Genomic DNA, 23688 nt, shown 5'->3' with positions numbered 1-23688 from the left:
CCCCCCCAACTCACAACGGAGCACCCAGTCAATAACTCCAATGTAATGCTATTACATCAGGGTTATGGGCTGACCAGAAAGAGTAAGGCTGGCAGCAGATGGAACTGGTTGGCTCTAGCAGGTGGCACTGGTTGGTGGCACTGGTTTGGAATTGGCAGATGGCACTGGTTGGCGCTGGCAGGTGGCACTGGTTTGGGACTGACAGATAGCACTGGTTGGCGCTGGCAGGTGGCACTGGTTTGGGACTGACAGATGGCACTGGTTGGCTCTAGCAGGTGGCACTGGTTTGGGACTGACAGATGGCACTGGTTGGCGCTGGCAGGTGGCACTGGTTTGGGACTGACAGATGGCACTGGTTGGCGCTGGCAGGTGGCACTGGTTTGGGACTGACAGATGGCACTGGTTGGCGCTGGCAGGTGGCACTGGTTTGGGACTGACAGATGGCACTGGTTGGCTCTAGCAGGTGGCACTGGTTTGGGACTGACAGATGGCACTGGTTGGCGCTGGCAGGTGGCACTGGTTTGGGACTGACAGATGGCACTGGTTGGCTCTAGCAGGTGGCACTGGTTTGGGACTGACAGATGGCACTGGTTGGCTCTAGCAGGTGGCACTGGTTTGGGACTGACAGATGGCACTGGTTGGCACTGGCAGGTGGCACTGGTTTGGGACTGACAGATGGCACTGGTTGGCGCTGGCAGGTGGCACTGGTTTGGGACTGACAGATGGCACTGGTTAGTAAAAAGTAAAGGTGGGGGGAGGTTGCGCTATGGGGCAAATTGGTATAATTGTGGTATGAGCGGTCTCTATTTAATTTCCCACCCTATGTGGGTGGAAATACTGATGAAATAAGGGGAAATAGACTTGGCGCTATACCTTTTAAGTTGCAATATTAAATGGTGAAAAGCAAAATTTAAATTAAAAAAACTATAATTTATATAAATTTTCCAGCTTGCTGGAAAGTGATAAAAAAAAAACCACAAACAGTTCTATTTATAACAACCACTTATCTTTAGTGATTTTTTTAAAACTCTAATGATTTTTTAAAAGGAAACCACATACACCTGTGTTAGTACCGTGAAAGTGCTAACCTTATTATGGGAGCAGCAGTTGCAGACACTGTTTTGAAGACACTCACGGAAGATTTTTCACTGTTCATCAAATTATTATTTTTCACTTGTTATTATTCACATGCTATTTAGGATGTGGCACTCAGTACACTGCTTATGAAAAAGTGGGATTTTCACTAATTAACATTTTATGAATTTGATATTAGTTTGATATAAATTAACTTTTAGGAATACCTTTTTTAATTGCTTTTGATATTTTATGCTCAAATTTCACTTGGGTTTTTTAATGGTTGTCACTTGCATTTTATTACCAATCATAGTAATTGTATGTTTATTTATGGTTTATTTCGCATAATAAGGTTAGCACTTTCACGGTACTAACACAGGTGTATGTGGTTTCCTTTTAAAAAATCATTAGAGTTTTAAAAAAATCACTAAAGATAAGTGGTTGTTATAAATAGAACTGTTTGTGGTTTTTATCACTTACCAGCAAGCTGGAAAATTTATATAAATTATAATTTTTTAAATTAAAATTTTGCTTTTCACCATTTAATATTGCAACTTAAAGGTATAGCGCCAAGTCTATTTCCCCTTATTTCATCAGATGGCACTGGTTGCCCGTTGGCACTGGCAGGTGGTGCTGGCAGGTGGCACTGATTGGCAGTGGCACTGGCAGGCATTGGCAGGTGGCACTGGTTTGGAAATTGCAGGTGGCACTATTGGCACTGGCAGGTGGCATTGGTTGGCACTGGAAGGTGGCGCTGGCACGTGGCTCTAATTGGCAGGTGGCACTGATAGATGGCAGTGGCACTGATTGGCAGGTGGCACTGGTAGGCATTGGCAGGTGGCACTAATGGCACTGGCAGGTGCCACTGATTGGCGGTGGCACTGATAGATGGCACTGATTGGCAGTGACACTGGCAGGTGGCACTGGTTGGCAGTGGCAGATGGCACCGATTGGCACTGGCAGGTTGCACACTGAACACTCAGTAACTGTGAAACGGACAAGTAACAGAGAGGAGCTGTCAGAAGTGAGCTTAATGTGGGGGGTGGCCGGGGTGGGTGCGACCCAGCAGCTATCAAACACCAGCCAATGATTGTGCTGCTTAACGAAAGGGGTGGGGTCACATACACGTAGTGGCCCGCCCAGATCACATTGGCTGGTGTTTGACCAGCCGGGTCCTGCCCACCCCCGACATCAAGCTCAAATCTGACAGATCCTTCCCTCTCAGTTACTTGTCAGTTTCACACACTCAGCGGCTCTGGCAAGCATCAAGCGCCCGCTGGGTGTGGAGAAGGGAGGAGAACGGCGGTCAGTGTTAATGCACTGCATGCCTGGGGCATCGATAGTGAGTGGGCTGGTGGCAGCCTAGGCGCCAGGGTGCGATTTCTGGTTGCCATGGCGACCTGGTGCCTGGGTTTGTCGAGCCCTGCTTTTAGAGGCAATTCAACAATATATGAAAAAGATATAGAAATGTATTATGATAAAATGTATGGTACAAACACCACCAACAAGAAATGACATATAGCATAAGCAAAATAGTATAACAGATATAAAACAAATGCAGATCCTTAAGTATTACACCCAACGCGTTTCTGGACCTGTGTAGAGTCCTTTCTTCAGGGGCATTTTGTTTGAAGTAATATTGATATTCTATAATGAGACAAATTCACACATGAGATTCATATGCAGGGTTACAGAATATGTATGTGTATATGTAACCCTGAATATGAATCTCATGTGTGAATTTGTCTCATTATAGAATATCAATATTACTTCAAACAAAATTCCCCTGAAGAAAGGACTCTACACAGGTCCAGAAACGCGTTGGGTGTAATACTGAAGGATCTGCATTTGTTTTATATCTGTTATACTATTTTGCTTTTGCTATATATGTCATTTCTTGTTGGTGGTGTTTACACCATATATTTTATCATAATACATTTCTATATCTTTTTCATATATTGTTGCCTCTAACGTCCCTAGTATCCTTTTTTTTTTTTTTATGGGGGGGGGGGATGGGTGGTGCTTCTTTTACAATACAGCGGGTAAAATAAGTATTGAACACGTCGCCAGTTTTCTAGGTAAATATATTTGTTAAGGGGCTATTGACATGAAATTGTCAGCACAAATTAATATCAGCTGGTTCAGTCTCCACTGATGGCCTATAGCAGGGATATGCAATTAGTGGTCCTCCAACTGTTGCAAAACTACAAGTCCCATCATGCCTCTGCCTCTGGGTGTCATGCTTGTGGCTATCAGTCTCGCTATTCCTCATGGAACTTGTAGTTCCGCAACAACTGGAGGTCCGGCTAATTGCATGTCCCTGGCCTATAAAAAGGTGTCTCATTACCAAGGTGTCACACAACAAACATCTTATGATGCGTAAAAGCAAAGCGCTCTCTCGAGACCTTTGCAACCTTATTGTTTTAAAACATACTGATGGCATTGGTTACAGAAGGATTTTTAAACGTCTGAATGTTCCAGTGAGCACTGTTGGGGCCATAATCCAGAAGTGGAAAGAACATCAATTCATAAACCGACCACAGCCAGGGGCTTCCTTGCAAGAGTGAAAAGAACGATCCGAAGAATTGTCTAAGAGCCAAGGAGCACTTGTGGAGAGCTTCAGAAAGATCTAGAATTAGCGGATACAACAATAAATAATGCACTCACCCCCCCATGGCCTGTATGCACGCTCACCACACAAGGCTCCATTGCTGGAGAAGAAGCATGTTGAAGCTCGTTTAAAGTTTGCTGCACAACATTTAGACAAGCCTGTGAAATACGGGGAGAATATAGTCTGGTCAGAGGAGACCAAAATGGAATTCTTTGGATGTCATAATACATACCATGTTTGGAGGTCACATGGCACATCAAAAACACCCCCCATACCAACAGTGAGGTTTGTAGGTGAGAACATCATGGTGTGGGGCCGGTGGTACTGGCAAACTTCATATCATTGAAGGAAGGATGAATGGGGAAAAATGCACCAAGTAGAGCACAATTAATGGCCAAGAATCATTATGGCGACCTTGACTAAAGTGTTTCACAATTCTTTCTATGCAAACAATTCTCTCTGCTCTTCTGAAGCCACACCCCTCAAAAGAAAGGAAGAGAAAATCTGGGCAGTTTGCCAAGAATCAAAACATTCTTTATCAGTTGAACTTAAGTATAAACATTGTAACAATTTGTCAATGGAATAGACTTTGTGTGTAAGTGAAAAAAGACTACATCCCTGATGAAGTCACATGACGATACGCGTGGGAAGGAAGTGCTTGTGGATACAGGAAGCCACGTCTGAGAGACGAAAAAGGAACATTTTAAACTGCTATCTGGCATTTTTAAACTGATTTGTTTGTGAGTACCTTTCCATTTGTTTGAGTTTTGTAATAAAAGTGTATACATACTTCACCATTTGGAGCCCTCCTGTTTCCTTCTCTGTGAGATCCTGCCTTAATGTGGGGAGAAGTCCTCCTAGCTTGGAACTAAGGGTACACCGCTGTCACCATCTGAGACCTTGGTCTCTTTATGCTGTTTGCCTTACAGCAGTAAGGTAAGGGGCCACCCTATATGTTAACTGCGGGACACTGAAGAGACACCAGAGTGTGCACAGTTTACGTTGTATTGCACCTGCTACTACGAGAAGCACTTTACGGATTTTTTTGCCACTTTTTTTATTTTTGTTTGCAGTTTGAGAGACTTCTACATTTGTTTGCACTGAATGTTTCACTATTTAATTTTGCTTTATACACACTTTGTGTGATACTTTATTTATTTGCATTTATCACTTTATGGGTATATGCGATTTCTTTTCTATTTATGCGATTTTATGTGTTTCTATTTACACCGAGTAAGAAAATCTATTTATTGGTATTCATCACTATAAGGTGATTTTATGCGATTTTCACTTTGGTCTATGCGATTTTATATATGTGGTTTCTATTTCTTTACATATATATATATATATATATATACCAAAACAAAAAGGGTATATTTTAAAGCCGGCCTATACATGTATAAGTATAGGTATATTTTGGATGATGCACATGACATACACACTAGCTCTTTCTAAATAGGATGTATCTCTTAGGGAGACAGCTTATGGACCTTGTATGTGTATATAGGTCCTTGCTCACATATTACACAAACATACATGGATCATGTGAGGATCTAATGGGTAGTTCACTATCTTCCTGTACTATGTAATTTTGTATTTATATTTTTATTTATGTGTATATTAAGGGTAATTTTAATTAGGAGGTCTATGTTTCTTTCTTTCATGTATTGTTTTTGGCGTAATGTTCATTTTGCCTGTTCTGCTAAGGAGGTCGCCAGTAGTTCGGCGATCGTTTGTGTTCATTCAATTATCTCTCCCCTGTATTGAGAACCGAGCTGGCCGCGTCCGGTTACCATGACGATGTGCAGCGTCATGTGGGCTGGATAGTGCAGGGCTACGTGATTGGTTGACAGGGTGTGAGACTGTTGAATATATATTGGCCGTCGGCGTCGTGTAGCCACGCCCTCTGTTGAAGTCGGAAGTGACGAAACGCGTCAGGGCGTGGCCTACACGACGCTACCGGAAGTGAGGTGTGCGCTCCACCGCTGACCACAGACCAGGAAGTGATGCACAGTGTACACAGAGGAACACTTGTGGATGGCTCGGGGATCTGAATAATCGGTGAAGTACACAATTTTGAAATGCTGATGATGTTTTAAACAATGTACGCAGATATTTAAATGGGTGATTTTATTATTTTGTGCGAACCTTTTAAAAAATAAAACAGTATTATGCTATGTGCACACTTTGTTTTATTTTTATGACAAACTTGGAGGACTGTTTGGAACTGCAACGCTAAGGTGATATATTACCATACTCAAGGAAGTGACTACTCCTTAAGGCTTGTGTTTTCAGCAGTGTCTGGTGAGTTTAACCCCCTAGGGGGTACGCATCGCATGTGGTGACGCACTCCCGGTTTATGGTGGAAGAAAGGTCGACAGCACTTTGATCACCGTGCAATGCTGATTAGATCACTATAGACACCTTATCTGCACATTAAGAACTTTTTAGTGATTGCTCGTACATTGCTATTTCTGTAAAGGACTTTCTACAGAGCGCTGTTTTAATGCGGATATTCTCAGATTTATCTTGATGAATTGTTTGTATTACTTTTTTATGTGTATATATATATATATATATATATTCGTTTGGAATGCTTTGTTGCACTAGTCACTTTGATCACTGATCACGATTTATCACGGGAATCAGAATTTATGCACAGATAATTTATGTTTTTATTGGTTAGCATTTCATGGATTAATATTATTTAGTTTAAGGGAGCGCAACACCATTTATTTGATTTGTTGCTATATGTTTCAGTGGTAGGGCTTATACCTCTGTCAGTGTTTGGCTGCAACCCTAATTGAGGCTTAAAGCGGAGGTCCACCCTAAAATGGACCTCCGCTCATCGGAATCCCCCCCCCCCTCCGGCGCCACAATCGGCACCTTTCAGGGGGGAGGGGGGTGCAGTTACCTGGATAATCCAGGTAACTGCACCCACTTCCGGGCTAGCTCTCTGCGGAAAGGGGCGTACGTTATGCCCCTTTCCGCAAGCGCCCGCCCCCTTCAGCAAGTGCCCCGCTGCCTGCTGGGAAACACACAGCTCCCAGAGGCAGCGGGGACCGTCCGGATTGCGCCGCGCGGCTCGCGCATGCGCAGTAGGGAACCGGGAAATGAAGCCGAAAGGCTCCACTTCCTGATTCCCATACCCAAGATGGCGGCGGCAGGACCCGATAGACGAGCGAGCGATCGGCTTCGGGTGCCGACATCGCGGGCGCGCTGGACAGGTAAGTGTCACTATTTAAAAGTCAGCAGCTGCAGTATTTGTAGCTGCTGGCTTTTAAAAAAAAAAAAAAAAAAAAAAAAACGCAGAGTCCCGGTGGACTCCCGCTTTAATAGATTTTTGATAGCGCAGGGATACTTTTGTCTATTACTTTAGCTTAAAACACTAAACCTCTTTCTGACGTTTGTTGGTTTCAAGATATAAAATCTTTTTTTTTTTTTTTTGCTAGAAAATTACTTGGAACACCCAAATATATATTATAATATTATTATTATTATATATATATTTTTTTTTTAGTAGAGACCCTAGAGAATAAAATGTGGTTATTGCAATATTTTATGTCACACTGTATTTGCGGAGCGCTCTTTCAAAAGCAATTTTTTGGGGAAAAAAATTAATGAATAAAAAAAAAGAAAACTAACCAGTAATGTTAGCCCATTTTTTTTTTTTTTTTTTTTTTTTTTTGTATAATGTGAAAGATTTTACGTCACGAGAATCGTGATCTTTTTATTCTAAGCAAAAAAAAATGTAATTCTCATTTTGGCCAGAATCGTGCAGCTCTAACACCAAGACATTCTTGATAACATTTGCTGCCATCTTGCAGGATGGTGAAGATGAAACGAAGGGAGGACATTTCAGCAAGACAATGATACCAACACACAAAGCCAAGGAAACTCTCAATAGATTTCAAAGAAAATAAATCTGCTAGAATGGCTCAGCCAATCACCTGACTTGAATCCAATAGAAAATCTTTGGAAAGAACTAAAGATCAGAGTTCATAGAAGAGGCCCACGGAACCTTCAAGATTTGAAGAGCAAAATCACACCTGAGCAACGCATGCGACTCGTTTCTTCATACAGGAGGCGTCTTGAAGCCTTCCTTACCAACAAAGGATTTTGTACCAAGTATTAAATACATTTCAGTTTAGCGTGTTCAGTACATGTTCCCTGTGTCCTTCCATTTTATTACACAGAACTTCATTTCTGAACGTATTCGTTTGGGTGTCTTTGTATGTATGGATTGTCACCGACATGTGGGGGAAAATTTCATGTCAATAGCACCTTTTAGAAATCTATTTACCTAGAAAAATTATTACATGTTCAATACGTATTTTACCCGCTGTATATACCCCAATTTTTTTGTATAATATGAAAGATGATATAACGCAGAGTACATAGATACCGAACATGTCACGCTTTAAAATTGCGCACCCTCGTGGAATGGCGACAAACTACGGTACTTAAAAATCTCCATAGGCGACGTTTTTTAACCACAGCCCCCGGAAGAATTTACCTCTTCCTGACCAGAGCACATTTTGCAATTCGGCACTGCGTCGCTTTAACTGATAATTGCGCGGTCGTGTGGCATTGCACCCAAACAAAATTGACGTCCCTTTTTTCCCACAAATAAAGCTTTCTTTTGGTGGTATTTGATCACCTCCTGCGGTTTTTATTTTTTGCGCTATAAACAAAAAATAAGTGTAAATTTTTTTTTTTTTTACTTTTTGCCATAATATCCCCCCCCCCCCCCCCAAAAAAAATCAAATTTTTTAGATAAAAAAAAAAAATCTAATTTCTAATAAAAAACTTTTTTTTTTTTCTTCCTCAGATTAGGCCGATATGTATTCTTCTACCTATTTTTGGTAAAAACAATCACAATAAGCGTTTATTGATTGGTTTGCGCAAAAGTTATAGCGTCTACAAAATAGGGGATAATTTTATGGCATTATTATTATTATTTTTTTTTTTTTATTAGTAATAGCGGTTATTTGCAATATTTATTTATTTATTCCATGACTGCGACATTAAGGCGGACACATCGGACACTTTTGATACTATTTTTGGACCATTGTCATTTATACAGCGATCAGTGCTATAAAAATTCACTGATTACTGTGTAAATGACACTGGCAGGGAAGGGGTTAAACACTAGGGGGCGATCAAGGGGTTAAGGTGTGTCCTAGGGAGTGATTCTAACTGTGGGGGGGGGGTGGGCTACCACTGACAGGACAGCGATCACTGCTCCTGATGACAGAACGGGGAAATGCCTTGCTTACATAGGTATCTCCCCATTCTTCCGCTCTGTGACACGATCGTGGACATAGTCCATGGGAGCTGCGGCCACGGAGCATGCGGCATGTGCCCACAATGCCGCATCTTAAAGGGGATGTACCTGTACGCCCTTTTGACCAGCCGTTCCATTCTGGCGACGTATATAGTTGTGCGTTGGTCGGCATGTGTTTTAAAAAAAAAATTTTTTTTTTTATTTTTTTTTACAGGTTACCTGTTTAGAGTTACAGAGGAGGTCTAGTGCCAGAATTATTGCTCTCGCTCTAACATTCATGGCAATACCTCACATGTATGGTGCAAACACAGTTTACATATGCATTCTCTACTGCGCGTGCGGATAGAGACACTTAAAATAAAACATTATTTATATATATATATATATATATATATATATATATATATATATATATATATATATATATATAAATGTTTTTATTTTAAGTGTCTCTATCCGCACGCGCAGTAGCGAATGCATATGTTTTTTTTTTTTTTATTACATGCCCCTTTTAAAAAAAAAAAAAAAAAAAAAAAAAAAAATTGATCACTTTTACTGCTATCGCAATGAATGTAAACCTCTCTTCTGATAACAATACAGCATGACAGGTCCTCTTTTATGGAGAGATCTGGGGTACGGCTGGGGACACGATACGGGTGGCCGGCGGCGGGAATGAGAGCCAGAACGGGGATCTGTCAATGTAAACAGACATATCTCCATTCTGACAGGGGAGTTAGAGAGAGTTCTGCTGTTCCTAGTGATTAGGAAGGAACAGCGATCTCTCTCCTCCTCCAGTCAGCCCAGCCCACATACAGTTAGAAACACACCCCAGGGAACACATTTAACACCTTAATCGCCCCCTAGTGTTAACCCCTTCCCTGCCCGTGACATTTATACAGTAATCAGTGGCTATTTTTAGCTCTGATCGCTGTATAAATGTCAATGGTCCCAAAAAAGTATCAAGTGTCCAATCTGTCCACTGCAATGTCGCAGTCCCGCTAAAAATCGCAGATCACCGCCATTACTAGTAAAAATCTAAATTAATAATAAAAATGCCATAAATCTATCCCTTATTTTGCAGAAATGATAACTGTCAATATACGCTTATTGCAAATTTTTTTTAATTTTATTTGCCTAACCTGATGAAGACTTTATTTATTTTTGATTTTGGGCTATTTATTATAGCAAAAATAAATATTGTTTTTTTTTTTTTTTCTTCAAAATTGTCGCTTTTTTTGTTTATAGGCAAAAAATAAAAACCGCAGAGGTGATCAAATACCACCAAAAGAAAGCTCTGTTTGTGGGGAAAAAAGGCTGCCAATTTTTGTTTTTTTGGTACAGCATCACACAACCGCGCAATTGTCAGTTGAAGCGACGCAGTGCCGTATCGCAAAAAATGGCCCGGTCATTAAGGGGGAAAATTTTCCAGTCTGTAAGTGGTTAAAGGAGAAGTCCAGCCTGAGCTCGTTTGACTGTACTTCTCCTATGGATCATAAGAGTGCAGTTCGTTTTGCACTTCTGTTGACCCTTTTTCAGCTGAGGTCACCAATGTCAGTCCAGGAGTCCAGGCACCGCATCATCCCGACCACGAGTCTAGATCTGCCAGGTGCCTGGACTGTCACCCGTCTCAGCCTCCCAGCGACCCACTGAGAGCCTAAGATGGCCACTCCGCCCCCTCCTCGAGCCACTGAGAGCCTAATACGGCCGCTCCGCCCCCTCCTCGAGCCACTGAGAGCCTAATACGGCCGCTCCGCCCCCTCCTCGAGCCACTGAGAGCCTAATACGGCCGCTCCGCCCCCTCCTCGAGCCACCGAGAGCCTAAGACGGCCTCTCTGCCCCCTCCTCGAGCCACCGAGAGCCTAAGACGGCCTCTCTGCCCCCTCCTCGAGCCACCGAGAGCCTAAGACGGCCTCTCTGCCCCCTCCTCGAGCCACCGAGAGCCTAAGACGGCCTCTCTGCCCCCTCCTCGAGCCACCGAGAGCCTAAGACGGCCTCTCCGCCCCCTCCTCGAGCCACCGAGAGCCTAAGACGGCCTCTCCGCCCCCTCCTCGAGCCACCGAGAGCCTAAGACGGCCTCTCCGCCCCCTCCTCGAGCCACCGAGAGCCTAAGACGGCCTCTCCGCCCCCTCCTCGAGCCACCGAGAGCCTAAGACGGCCTCTCCGCCCCCTCCTCGAGCCACCGAGAGCCTAAGACGGCCTCTCCGCCCCCTCCTCGAGCCACCGAGAGCCTAAGACGGCCGCTCCGCCCCCTGAGCGAGGAGGGAGTTGAGCAGAGAGCTGTGACTGACAGTCTACATCTCTCTGCTCACGGAGCTCTGAAAACCGAGCGATCAGTGATGTTTGATCGCTTGGTTTTCAGTTCAGAGGGTCTGGGGGGGGGGGGACAGATGAAGCATCCACCTAGGTAAGTATGAATAGGAAAAAACAAAACAAAAACTTTTACTTCACTTTTAAGGGGAAAAAAAACTGAGAACCAGAAGTGATGTCTAGGTCCTCCAAGGGCATAGACATGTGTGGCGGCAATCTTGCCATCGTTTATCTCAATGGCAAGGCACTCCCGAAGCCGGATGGTTCCCGGACTCTGTGATCGGGAGGGGGGCGCTAACCTCTCCCGCTGCTTCTAAAAGTGATCCTGTGACAAATCCACCACAGGGACCACTTTTATATGAAAGTCTGGCACCTGAGGGAAAAGGAAAATACCGCGGTTACCGGTTATGGCATCTAGCTGCAGCCATAACTTGGTATTTAACGTCAAAGTAATGACGTATTTTCCCAGTTAGGCAGTTGGCAAGTATAGTAGTAGAACTATAGGCAAATCATGTTTTTGTTATTTTGCAGAGAGTAAGAGGAAGGTTATAATATTTCTCTTTCTTTTTTACCATCTGTGCCCCATTGGGGAGATTTATCTTCACTTCCTGTCCCATAGAGGAAACAGGAAGTGAGAGGAAATATATCCAAACTGAGGGAATCCCTGGTTGTCACCACAACTAGTGTCCCCATTTGGAAGATTTCTCCTCTATTCCTGTTCTGGTTCTCTTATGAGCCTGGCCATCTTGTATTGTAACTTGTATTGCCCCCCTTTTTATATTGTAAAGCACTGCGCAAACTGTTGGCGCTATATAAATCCTGTTTATTAATAATCCCAAAATTTGGGATTTTCTTTAATTTTCAGTGATAACAGTAAAAAAAGACAAATAGGGGGGGATGTCCATGATGGGCGACACACTCTATGCAAAACTTAAGTAACCACCTCAGCTGTGGAAGATTTTACTCCCCTTCATGACCATGGCATTTTTTTTTTTTTTGCAATTCAGCATTGCGCTACTTTAAGTGGAAATTGCGCGGTCATGCGACGCTGTACCCAAATTACATTTATATCACCTTTTTCACACAAATCAAGCTTTCTTTTGGTGGTATTTGATCACCACTGGGTTTTTTATTTTTGCGCTATAAATTAAAAAATTAAGAAAATTTTGAAAATAAAAAAACTATTTTTTTTTTGTTTTTTTTTTTTTTGCTTTGTTCTAAAACATATCCAATAAAATAATTTAAGAAGTAAAATATTCTTCATAAATTTTGGATAAAAAAAGTATTCTGCTACATGTCTTTGGTAAAAAAATAAATAAAAATAAACCCCCCCGATTAGTGTATATTGATTGGTGTGTGAGTTTTTATAGCGTCTACAAACTATGGGATATATACTGACATTTTTATTTATATATTTTTATACTGGTAACAGTGGCAATCAGCGACTTGTAGCGGGGACTGCAATATTGCGGCGGACAGTCTTGACACTGACGCTGAGCGGGAGATAGACTGTCCTCACCAGTGACATTAATTCAGTGATAATAGTACACACTGTCACTGTACTAATGACACTGGCTCAGAAGCGGTTAACATCTGGGGGCGACCAAATGGTTAAATGTGCTCCTAAAAATGTTTACTGTGTGTGTGATATGTGCCGCTTTTTACAAAACCAAAATGTTTGTTTCTCCGTGCTTTCCCAGTCTAAAACATTAAAACATGACAGGGGTTCTAATTCTTTTCCCAATCCAAAACTATGAGAAAAAGTTTTGTCTCGGAGGATTCTGATTCTTCAGACTTAAACTGGCTGCATGCTGCTTCCAGGCTCTCTAGACCAGTGATGGTGAACCTTGGCACCCCCAGATGTTTTGGAACTACATTTCCCATGATGCTCAACTACTCTGCAGAGTGCATGAGAATCACGGGAAATGCAGTTCCAAAACATCTGGGGGTGTCAAGGTTCACCATCAATGTTAAGATACAAGGGTGTCAGCTCTTTAACCACTTAAAGCGGAGGTCCACCCTAAAGTGGACCTTCCGCTCATTGGAATCCTCCCCCCCCTCCCCTCCGGCGCCACAATTGGCACCTTTCAGGGGGGAGGGGGGTGCAGGAACCTGTACAGTACAGGTATGCACCCACTTCCTGGATAGCTCTCTGCGGAAAGGGGCGTAGATTACGCCCCTTTCCGAAAGTCCCCCGCTGCCTGCTGGGAAACACACGGATCCCAGAGACAGCGTGGTCCATCCTTATTGCGCAGCGCGACTCGCGCATGCGCAGTAGGGAACCGGGAAATGAAGCCGAAAGGCTCCACTTCCTGATTCCCATACCCAATATGGCGGCGGCAATACCCGAGAGACGATCGAGAGATCGGCTTCGGGTGCCGACATCGCGGGCGCGCTGGGCGGGTAAGTGTCACTATTTTAAAAGTCAGCAGCTGCAGTATTTGTAGCTGCTGGCTTTTAAAAAAATAAAAAACGCGGAGTCCCGGCGGACTCCCACTTTAAAGGGATTGTCAACCTTCTTGTTTTTTCACCTTAATGCATCCTATGCATTAAGGTGAAAAAAAAACACCTGACCGGACAGTCACCTGACAGTCACCAATGGATGTTCGTGGCCACTCTGTGCAAAACGAGCTGCACAGTGGAGGTAAGTATGACACGTTTTTTTATTTAAAAAATAAAAATAAAAAAAACGATCCTTTAGTATCACTTTAAGGACTGCTACAGGGTGGCCTCCTGTGTGTGTATATGTATATGTATGTGTATGTGTATGTTTATATAATGTGTGATTTAGGGATGCACCGAATGGGTTTTTTGGTGCCGAAACCGATACCGAAAATGAAAAATACACTAGGCCGAAAACCGATACCGAAACAGCACAGATACCGAAAATGACTGTTTTTAAAAAATATTTTTATACAGGAGGTGGTCAGAGACTGGGGACGTGGTACAGGAGGTGGTCAGAGACTGGGGACGTGGTACAGGAGGTGGTCAGAGACTGGGGACGTGGTACAGGAGGTGGTCAGAGACTGGGGACGTGGTACAGGAGGTGGTCAGAGACTGGGGACGTGGTACAGGAGGTGGTCAGAGACTGGGGACGTGGTACAGGAGGTGGTCAGAGACTGGGGACGTGGTACAGGAGGTGGTCAGAGACTGGGGACGTGGTACAGGAGGTGGTCAGAGACTGGGGACGTGGTACAGGAGGTGGTCAGAGACTGGGGACGTGGTACAGGAGGTGGTCAGAGACTGGGGACGTGGTACAGGAGGTGGTCAGAGACTGGGGACGTGGTACAGGAGGTGGTCAGAGACTGGGGACGTGGTACAGGAGGTGGTCAGAGACTGGGGACACGGTACAGGAGGTGGTCAGAGACTGGGGACGTGGTACAGGAGGTGGTCAATGACTGGGGACATGGTACAGGAGGTAGTCAGAGACTGGGGACATGGTACAGGAGGTGGTCAGAGACTGGGGACATGGTACAGGAGGTGGTCAGAGACTGGGGACATGGTACAGGAGGTGGTCAGAGACTGCATACATGGTACAGGAGGTGGTCAGAGACTGGGGACACGGTACAGGAGGTGGTCAGAGACTGGGGACACGGTACAGGAGGTGGTCAGAGACTGGGGACACGGTACAGGAGGTGGTCAGAGACTGGGGACACGGTACAGGAGGTGGTCAGAGACTGGGGACACGGTACAGGAGATGGTCAGAGACTGTGGACACGGTACAGGAGATGGTCAGAGACTGGGGACATGGTACAGGAGATGGTCAGAGACAGAGGACGTGGTACAGGAGGCATCCCCCATTGCAGCCAGTGTGTCCCCATTGCAGCCAGTGTGTCCCCATTGCAGCCAGTGTGTCCCCATTGCAGCCAGTGTGTCCCCATTGCAGCCAGTGTGTCCCCATTGCAGCCAGTGTGTCCCCATTGCAGCCAGTGTGTCCCCATTGCAGCCAGTGTGTCCCCATTGCAGCCAGTGTGTCCCCATTGCAGCCAGTGTGTCCCCATTGCAGCCAGTGTGTCCCCATTGCAGCCAGTGTGTCCCCATTGCAGCCAGTGTGTCTCCATTGCAGCCAGTGTGTCTCCATTGCAGCCAGTGTGTCTCCATTGCAGCCAGTGTGTCCCCATTGCAGCCTTTGTGTCCCCATTGCAGCCTGTGTGCCATTTTGCAGCCAGCCTGTGCACTGTGTGCAGGGAAGAGAGCCGCCTCCGCCGCCTGTTTGATAACAGCGCCGGGAACATCACTTTGATAGACAGATCATCCGTCCAATCCTGCTGATGATCTGTCTATCTAAGTGCCCGGACAAGGGGGAGGGGCTGTGTGTGACGGCGCGCGGCCGGGAACACACAGCTATTGAAATGAAAGCTGTGATGTTCCCGGCGCTTTGATCAAACAGGCGGCGGAGGCGGCTCTCCTGCGCTATACACCCCCCATGATGGGCGTCACCAGGGGCGGGGGGTGGAAACCCCGCCCCCCACCCAGGCCACGCCCCATTTTCGGCTCCATTATCGGCCGATATGTTTCGGCGGCCGAAATTTCGGTGCATCACTAGTGTGATTCTGCACTTTCGGATAGAGAGGCGTGCGGGCGGGCCACTTCTGCTGCGTTTACTCGCAGCAGAAACCGATCTGTGGGTGCCGGGCACTGGATGTCTGCCGGCACCCGATGATCATCGGGCAGAGACGCAGAACGGAGCTCCTATGTAAACAAGGCAGATCTCCATTGTGACAGTGGGGGACGAGGGGGTGTCCCTGCAAAGCAGGGAATAAAATCCATAATTTCTCCTGGTAAAAGCACCTCACAAAGTACACATAGTGCTAGGCAATTATTTAACCATTTTGATCGCCTCTGATGTTAACCCCTTCCCAGTAGGGGTCAACTGATTATTGATGCAATCAATATTCACTTTTTCAGAAGTAGCGGTTAAAAAAAAACTGACCGATATTTACTGATATTGCTTCAAGGGGTTTGCTTTATTGTAATAGCTGCTCGGCTGTTATTATAAGCAGCGGGAGAGCGACCCGCCGATCGCCCGGGATATCTCGTCCCACCGGGAGGCCCGAGCAACCAGCCGGAACATCCGCCAGCTGGCCGGAGAACCGAACAAAGCCAATGCTTTGTTTGGGTCTCGGATGTAGTAATCGGAAACAATGCCATGACATCACTTCCCGGATTACTGCCATCTTAAAGGCGCCAGTTTTAAAAAATAGAAAGTATTCAAAACCGTCGATCTTGACATTTTTAATACTTTCAAGTGCAGAGGAGCAGTTTGGGGTCTTAAAGACCCCCCCATAAAGAGTACCTGTCACTGGCTATTACTGTCACATGAGATGTTTACATTCCTTGTACCAGTGATAAAAAACAACAAACAAAAAAAAATTAAAACGACAGTGTAAAAATTTTTATTTATTTTTTATTATTTTTTTTAAAATATTGGCAAATAATATCGGCAGGAGAGGTGGCCAAAATATCGGTATCGTATTGGCCCCGAAAAAACGATATTGGTCGATCCCTATGTCCCAGCCAGTGTCATTAGTACAGTGACAGTGCATGTTTTTAGCACTGATCACTCTATTGGTTGGTATTAGTGTCCGATGGTCCGCCGTAGTATCACAGCCCCACTATAAGTCGCTGATCGCCACCATTACTAGTGTAAAAAATTTTTTAAAAATCCCATAGTTGTAGACGCTATAAACCAATCAAAATACCTTATTTATATTTTATAACTTATTGGGATTTCCCCCCCCCCCCCCCCAAAATAACGTAGCAGAATACATTTTGGCCTAAACATATGTAGAAAAGTGTGTTGTTAAATGTTTTTTATTGGATGTGTTTTATAGCAGAAAATAAAAAATAGTTCTCCCCCCCCCCCCCCCCCAAATTGTTGTCCTTTTTTAAATTTATAGCTAAAAAAAATAAAAACCGCAGAGGTGATCAAATACCACCAAAAAGTTGTATAAAAAAAGGACATACATTTTATTGGGGTACAGCGTCGCACAACCACGCAATTTTCAGTTCAAGTAATGCCATATCGCAAAAAAACGACCTGGTCACGAAGGGGGGGTAAATCTTCCGGAGCGGTTAACTTACCATTGCTGAATTTTTATAGAGATGGAAACTCCCAGTTCACCTTTTCAGGCACAGACTGGAGGGAAATTCAGTTGAGGAGGATTTGCAAATATTTAAAATCTTAAAGTATCAATCTGGAATGATTTGTAGATTGCTTAAAGTGCAACGTTCTTCTTTCTCTTGCAGTATCTATAAGGAAGTGAAGAAAGAGAGGCAGCGAGAGCCTTTTATCTATAAGGTATGTGCCGGGTATTCGTATTTTCCTCCTCCTTTTATATAGCACCAACCTAGTCTGTGGTGCAGAGAACTTGGAGATGTTCAGATCCATCATTCACCCATAGAAGGGGCTTCTGCCCCCCCCCCCCCCCCATAGCCAGAATATTTGTGATGATTTTGGTGGAAGCTGGTAAACCTGCTAGTATGTCTCCAGAGTGGGGGGGGGCGCGAAACGACTAATTAATGTAATTGATTATAAAAATAGTTGTCAACTAATTTTATTATCAATTAGTTGGCCTGCATGCAGAACACATTTATTTACATATCAAGAAATACAGTGCAGTACACATACAGCTCAGTACGTCATCCATCCATGTCAGTATACACAGTGCAGCACACATACAGCTCAGTACGTCATCCATCCATGTCAGTATACACAGTGCAGCACACATACAGCTCAGTACGTCATCCATCCATGTCAGTATACACAGTGCAGCACACATACAGCTCAGTACGTCATCCATCCATGTCAGTATACACAGTGCAGCACACATACAGCTCAGTACGTCATCCATCCATGTCTGCATACACAGTGCAGCACACATACAGCTCAGTACACCCTCCACACATGTCAGTTTACACAGTGCAACATACAGCTCAGTACACCCTCCACACATGTCGGTATACACAGTGCAGCACGCAACATACAGCTCAGTACACCCTCCCACACATGTCGGTATACACAGTGCAACACGCAACATACAGCTCAGTACACCCTCCACACATGTCGGTATACACAGTGCAACACGCAACATACAGCTCAGTACACCCTCCACACATGTCGGTATACACAGTGCAGCACGCAACATACAGCTCAGTACACCCTCCACACATGTCGGTATACACAGTGCAGCACGCAACATACAGCTCAGTACACCCTCCACACATGTCGGTATACACAGTGCAGCACGCAACATACAGCTCAGTACACCCTCCACACATGTCGGTATACACAGTGCAACACGCAACATACAGCTCAGTACACCCTCCACACATGTCGGTATACACAGTGCAACATACAGCTCAGTACACCCTACACACGTCGGTATACACAGTGCAACATACAGCTCAGTACACCCTACACACGTCGGTATACACAGTGCAACACGCAACATACAGCTCAGTACACCCTCCATACATGTCAGTCGCCAGCCGTCAATTTGCTATAGGCCGGGCAGGACATTCCTTCTTCTGAGTGGACATCCTATGGGGCTGTGCAGCGGCACAATCTGTCCATGGCTGTGTCCACCAAACTCAGCCAATGACAGATCAGCATACCGGCTCACTGCCAGTGTCATGTGATCACTGTGACCAATCACAGCAGGTGACATGACAGTTATAAACAATGGGTGGCTTCCTTTCATGCCATCTACTGTGTACAATTTTGTTGCTAGCTGTGATTGGTCAATGTGATCACATAGTACAAGCAGGGCCAATCAGCCCATCTGTGCCATGTGAGCATCTCTGGGCAATCACAGCTTATCACAAGAAAGCAAACAGGTTAAAAAATAATATCAAATTCTGAAAAATTCTGTTCACTTCCCCAGAGTAGTACAATGTCTGACACGCTCCGAAACTCTGATCGTGGGTATGAAGCCTCTGACAGAGGCTTCATACCAATCACAACTGAGGAAGGAAGTGTCAGTAAATGTCCTTCCTTGGTTCACGTCGACAGGGAGAGCCGATCGGCGGCTCTCCCTTTCGGGGGGGGGGGGGGGGGTCTGTGCTGATAATCAGCACATCGATTTATCAGCAAAGCCCCCATCAAAAGGTACCCATCATCTGCCAATCAATGCCCATCACCTGTCAGCCTGTCCCCCTCTATAAAGCCTGTCGGTGCCCAAAAAAGTGCCAATCAGTAATGCCTGTCAGTGCCCTATCAAAGTGTCACTCAGTAAAGCCTGTCAATAGCTCCTCATCAGTGCTGCCTATCCAGTGCCGCCTATCAGTGCCCATCAGATTTCTTCTTTTTTTTTGTTTTTGCTTATAGTGCACGATTTGCAGCATGTTTTACCACGATTTTGTGCAGGGCAAAAGGTCACCAATGTTAAAAGAAGAAAAACGCCCAAATCTGCTCAATTTGAGCGACAAAAAAGGGTCCGGAACTTGTTTGAGCTTCAGGCGTTCGGCTTCAGGCGACATGGAGTGGAGATGTGAACCATCTCCATTGAGAATAATATAATTTTTCCCCTCTAGTGTTTTGTAGCTTCAGGCTTCAAGCTACAAAACGCTCAGGTGTGAATGGGGTCTTAAACCCCAGTGGTGATCAAATACCACCAAAAGAAAGCTCTATTTGTGTGACGAAAATGATAAAAAATACACATGGGTACAGTGTAGCATGACCGCGCAATTGTCATTCAAAGCGCGACAGCTCTGAAAGCTGAAAAATGGCCTGGGTAGGAAGGGGTTGAAAGAGCTCGGTAGGTAAGTGGTTAATGTCTAAACTAAGTGAAAATGTTCAAATTGGGCCCAAAGTGTCAATATTTTGTGTGGCCTCCATTATTTTCCAGCACTGCCTTAACCCTCTTGGGCATGGAGGTCACCAGAGCTTCACAGGTTGTCACTGGAGTCCTCTTCCCCTCCTCCATGATGACATCACAGAGCTGGTGGATGTTGGAGACCTTGCGCTCCTCCACCTTCTGTTTGAGGATGCCCCACAGATGGTCAATAGGGTTTAGGTCTGGAGACATGCTTGGCCAGTCCATCACCTTTACCCTCAGCTTCTTTAGCAAGACAGTGGTCATCTTGGAGGGGTGTTTGGGGGTCGTTATGTTGGAATACTGCCCTGCGGCCCAGTCTCTGAAGGGAGGGGATCATGCTCTGCTTCAGTATATCACAGTACATGTTGGCATTCATGGTCCCCTCAATGATCGGTAGCCCCCCAGTGCCGGCAGCACTCATGCAGTCCCAGACCATGACACTCCCACCACCATGCTTGACTGTAGACAAGACACACTTGTCTTTGTCCTCCTCACCTGGTTGCCCCCACACACGCTTGTCACCATCTGACACCAAATAAGTTTATCTTGGTCTCATCAGACCACAGGACATGGTTCCAGTAATCCATGTCCTTAGTGTTAGTGTTTGTGGGCTTTCTTATGCATCATCTTTAGAAGAGGCTTCCTTCTGGGACGACAGCCATGCAGACAAATTTAATGCAGTGTGCGGCGTATGATCTGAGCACTGACAGGCTGACCCGCGACCCCTTCAACCTCTGCAGCAATGCTGGCAGCACTCATACGTCTATTTCCCAAAGACAACCTCTGGATATGACACTGAGCACGTGGCCTCAACTTCTTTGGTGGACCATGATGAGGCCTGTTCTGAGTGGAATTTGTCCTGTTATACCGCTGTATGGTCTTGGCCACCGTGCTGCAGCTCAGTTTCAGGGTCTTGGCAATCTTCTTATAGCCTAGGCCATCTTTATGTAGAGCAAAAAAATATTTTTTCAGATCCTCAGAGAGTTCTTTGCCATGAGGTGCCATGTTGTACTTCCAGTGACCAGTATGAGAGAGTGAGAGCGATAACACCAAATTTAACACACCTGCTCCCCATTCACACCTGAGACCTTGTAACACTAACGAGTCACATGACACCGGGGAGGGAAAATGGCTAATTGGGCCCAATTTGGACTTTTTCACTTAGGGGTGTACTCACTTTTATTGCCAGCCGTTTAGACATTAATGGCTGTGTGTTGAGTTATTTTGAGGGGACGGCAAATTTACACTGTTATACAAGCTGTACACTCACTACTTTACATTGTAGACAAGTGTCAATTCTTCAGTGTTGTCACATGAAAAGATTTACAAAAATATGAGGGGTGTACTGACTTTTGTGAGATATTGTATATTTAATACTGCATATATTCAAGAATAAATAAAAAAAAAAAAAAGAATTACTTTATGTAATAACTAAATTATACACCAACCTTTGATTTGAGATTTTAATTCTGATTAATAAATTAATTTAAACAAAAATTGGCCAGCGAATCAATTCTGAAAATAATCATTTGTTCCAGCCCTATAGACTAGTGTTATCCCCACCAGCTACTAATAATCTGCATAAAATACGAAAAATATAAGAGTAACATGTTCTTCTTTTCTTTTTCTTTTTTCTTTTTTTTATGTTATTATTATTATTATTATTATTGTAATACTTTTCTAATGTGGTCTAACCCAACTGTTCTTTTTCTTTTTCATTTTAGGATGACCTGCAGGTCCACTTGGTTAATCCAGGCCAATGCAAGTCACTGGAAGGTTTCTGGGGTGGAGGTGAAATGGCTTTTGTTATGGAGGGAAAGGTACGGTGCCATGAAAACACTATATATGTATTCCTGTTTGAGAACAATAAGCACATATAAAGGATTTACTGAAAGCACAATAATTGCATTTAAGTAGAACTGTAGGCAAAAGTTTTTTTTTTTTTCATTTTGGGTAAAGGAGGGTTATAACCCCTGTCAGTTATTTTTTTTTATTTTTTTCACCATCTGCATCCCATTGCGGAGATTTCCCTTCACTTCCTAACCAAACAGGAAGTGAGAGGAAATCCCTGTAAATTAAGGGAATTCCTTGGGGACCCCCATGTCAGAACTAGTGTCCCCCATTGGAAGATTTCCCTTCTATTTATTTTCTGAGGACAACTCAAAATTATGGATTTTCTTTTACTTTCAATGATAATGGTAAACAGAACAAATGGTGGGGGGGGGGGGGAGGAGAATCTCCCTGATGTGCACAGGCAATAAAAACTGACAAGGTGTCTAATCCCTTTCCACTTTATCCAAAACTAAAAAAAAAGTTTTGCCTTTAGTATTTTAAGTATTAGTAAAGAACAATACTCACTGACTCAAATGCTGACACAGGCTGGGTTCACATATGTGCGAATCGGATGCGGTTTCCCCACCGCATTCAAGTCACATGACATGCGAGTGTACCTGGCTCTCAATGGAACCCAAGAGTCCTGTGTGTGTGTCCTGTGTGTCTTTGGATCTGGTTCATGTGCGAATTCAGGCAAAAATTCTGACCTGATTTGCACCTGAACCGGTTAACCTGGACGCAGCGGAACCCATGCTGGAAACCGCGGCTGCACATAGATGACCCCTGCCTTTTTTATTTTTTCTTACTTTGAAAATGATTTTATTTCATCAGTCAATCCCTATAGCTGCTATTTTCTTTACTATTTCCTGTTCTTCATAAATATCCATCCTGCTGATTTCAAAAGTGAAAAAACACATTCCTGGTTTCCCTTTAGATGTTTATGTCATCAGTCCATCCATGTAGCTGCTGTTTTCTTTACCATTTCCTGTTCTTCATAAATCGGCATCCCACTGATTTCAAAAGTGAAAAAAAAAATAAAATAAAAAAAAAAGCACCCCTGGGCTCCCTTTTTTAGATGTGCAATTTCCAGGGAAAGAACACCATCATTCAAGAACATGCTTGTCTATAGGGATGCTGGGGATGTGTTCCTTCACCTCCCAGGCTTATCCTTCCTTACATTCTTTGCTCTTTGAGCATCTGAATGGGTGGCTACCAGGGGAGATACCAAGAGAGACCAATGAATTGTAGACACAAATATAAAGGAAATGAATGCAGATGGAACAATTCTAAAGTATTTCTGAGAACTAAATGTAAACAGAAATTTAACCCATTCCCGCCGAGCGTATGTAGATGCACGTTCTTGGCTTTTGGGGGTTATAGTGGGATGATGCAGGCGTCATCCCGGTACATTTTTTAGAGTGGGCGATCGGCTTTCCAAGGATAACAACCAATGCCGCTAAAAGCCGCTCGGTTGTTATCCCGGAGGAGCAGGAGGGGACATCCCCCCCCCCCCCCCCGCCACTCTTTCCGGGCCTCAACTATCCGCCTCTTCCAGAGGCTTGTGACAGACTGGAATGAAGCCAAAAACGATCTAAATTCTTTGAAGTGTAAAGGAGGAATTGGAGGTCTTTTAGACCCCCCGATCCCTCCATAAAGAGTACCTGTCTCCATCTATTACTGTTACAAGGATGTTTACATTCCTTGTGACAGCAATAAAAGGGATCAAATTTTTATTAAAAAAAACCCCAAAAAAACAC

At 44.3% G+C, this 23688-nt stretch overlaps 1 protein-coding gene across 1 annotated transcript in view; it reads left to right on the top strand.

Annotated features, from left to right (window-relative positions):
• The window catches only part of LOC143962614 (protein zwilch homolog), a 108149-nt gene that overhangs the window by 787 nt on the left and 83674 nt on the right, over positions 1-23688 (top strand). The window contains exons 2-3 of the mRNA XM_077471927.1: positions 17529-17580; positions 21823-21918. Of these exons, the coding sequence (XP_077328053.1) occupies positions 17529-17580; positions 21823-21918 (148 nt within the window). The remainder of the gene's footprint in view (positions 1-17528; positions 17581-21822; positions 21919-23688) is intronic.

Source organism: Lithobates pipiens, unplaced genomic scaffold (genome assembly GCF_037356315.1).
Source record: "Lithobates pipiens isolate NorthernLeopardFrog02 unplaced genomic scaffold, aLitPip1_a1.2 Scaffold_8, whole genome shotgun sequence".
In the NCBI taxonomy this organism is placed as follows: Eukaryota; Metazoa; Chordata; class Amphibia; order Anura; family Ranidae; genus Lithobates; species Lithobates pipiens.
The sequence above is the reverse complement of the archived record's forward strand: the minus strand, read 5'-3'. Positions and strand labels throughout refer to the sequence as shown.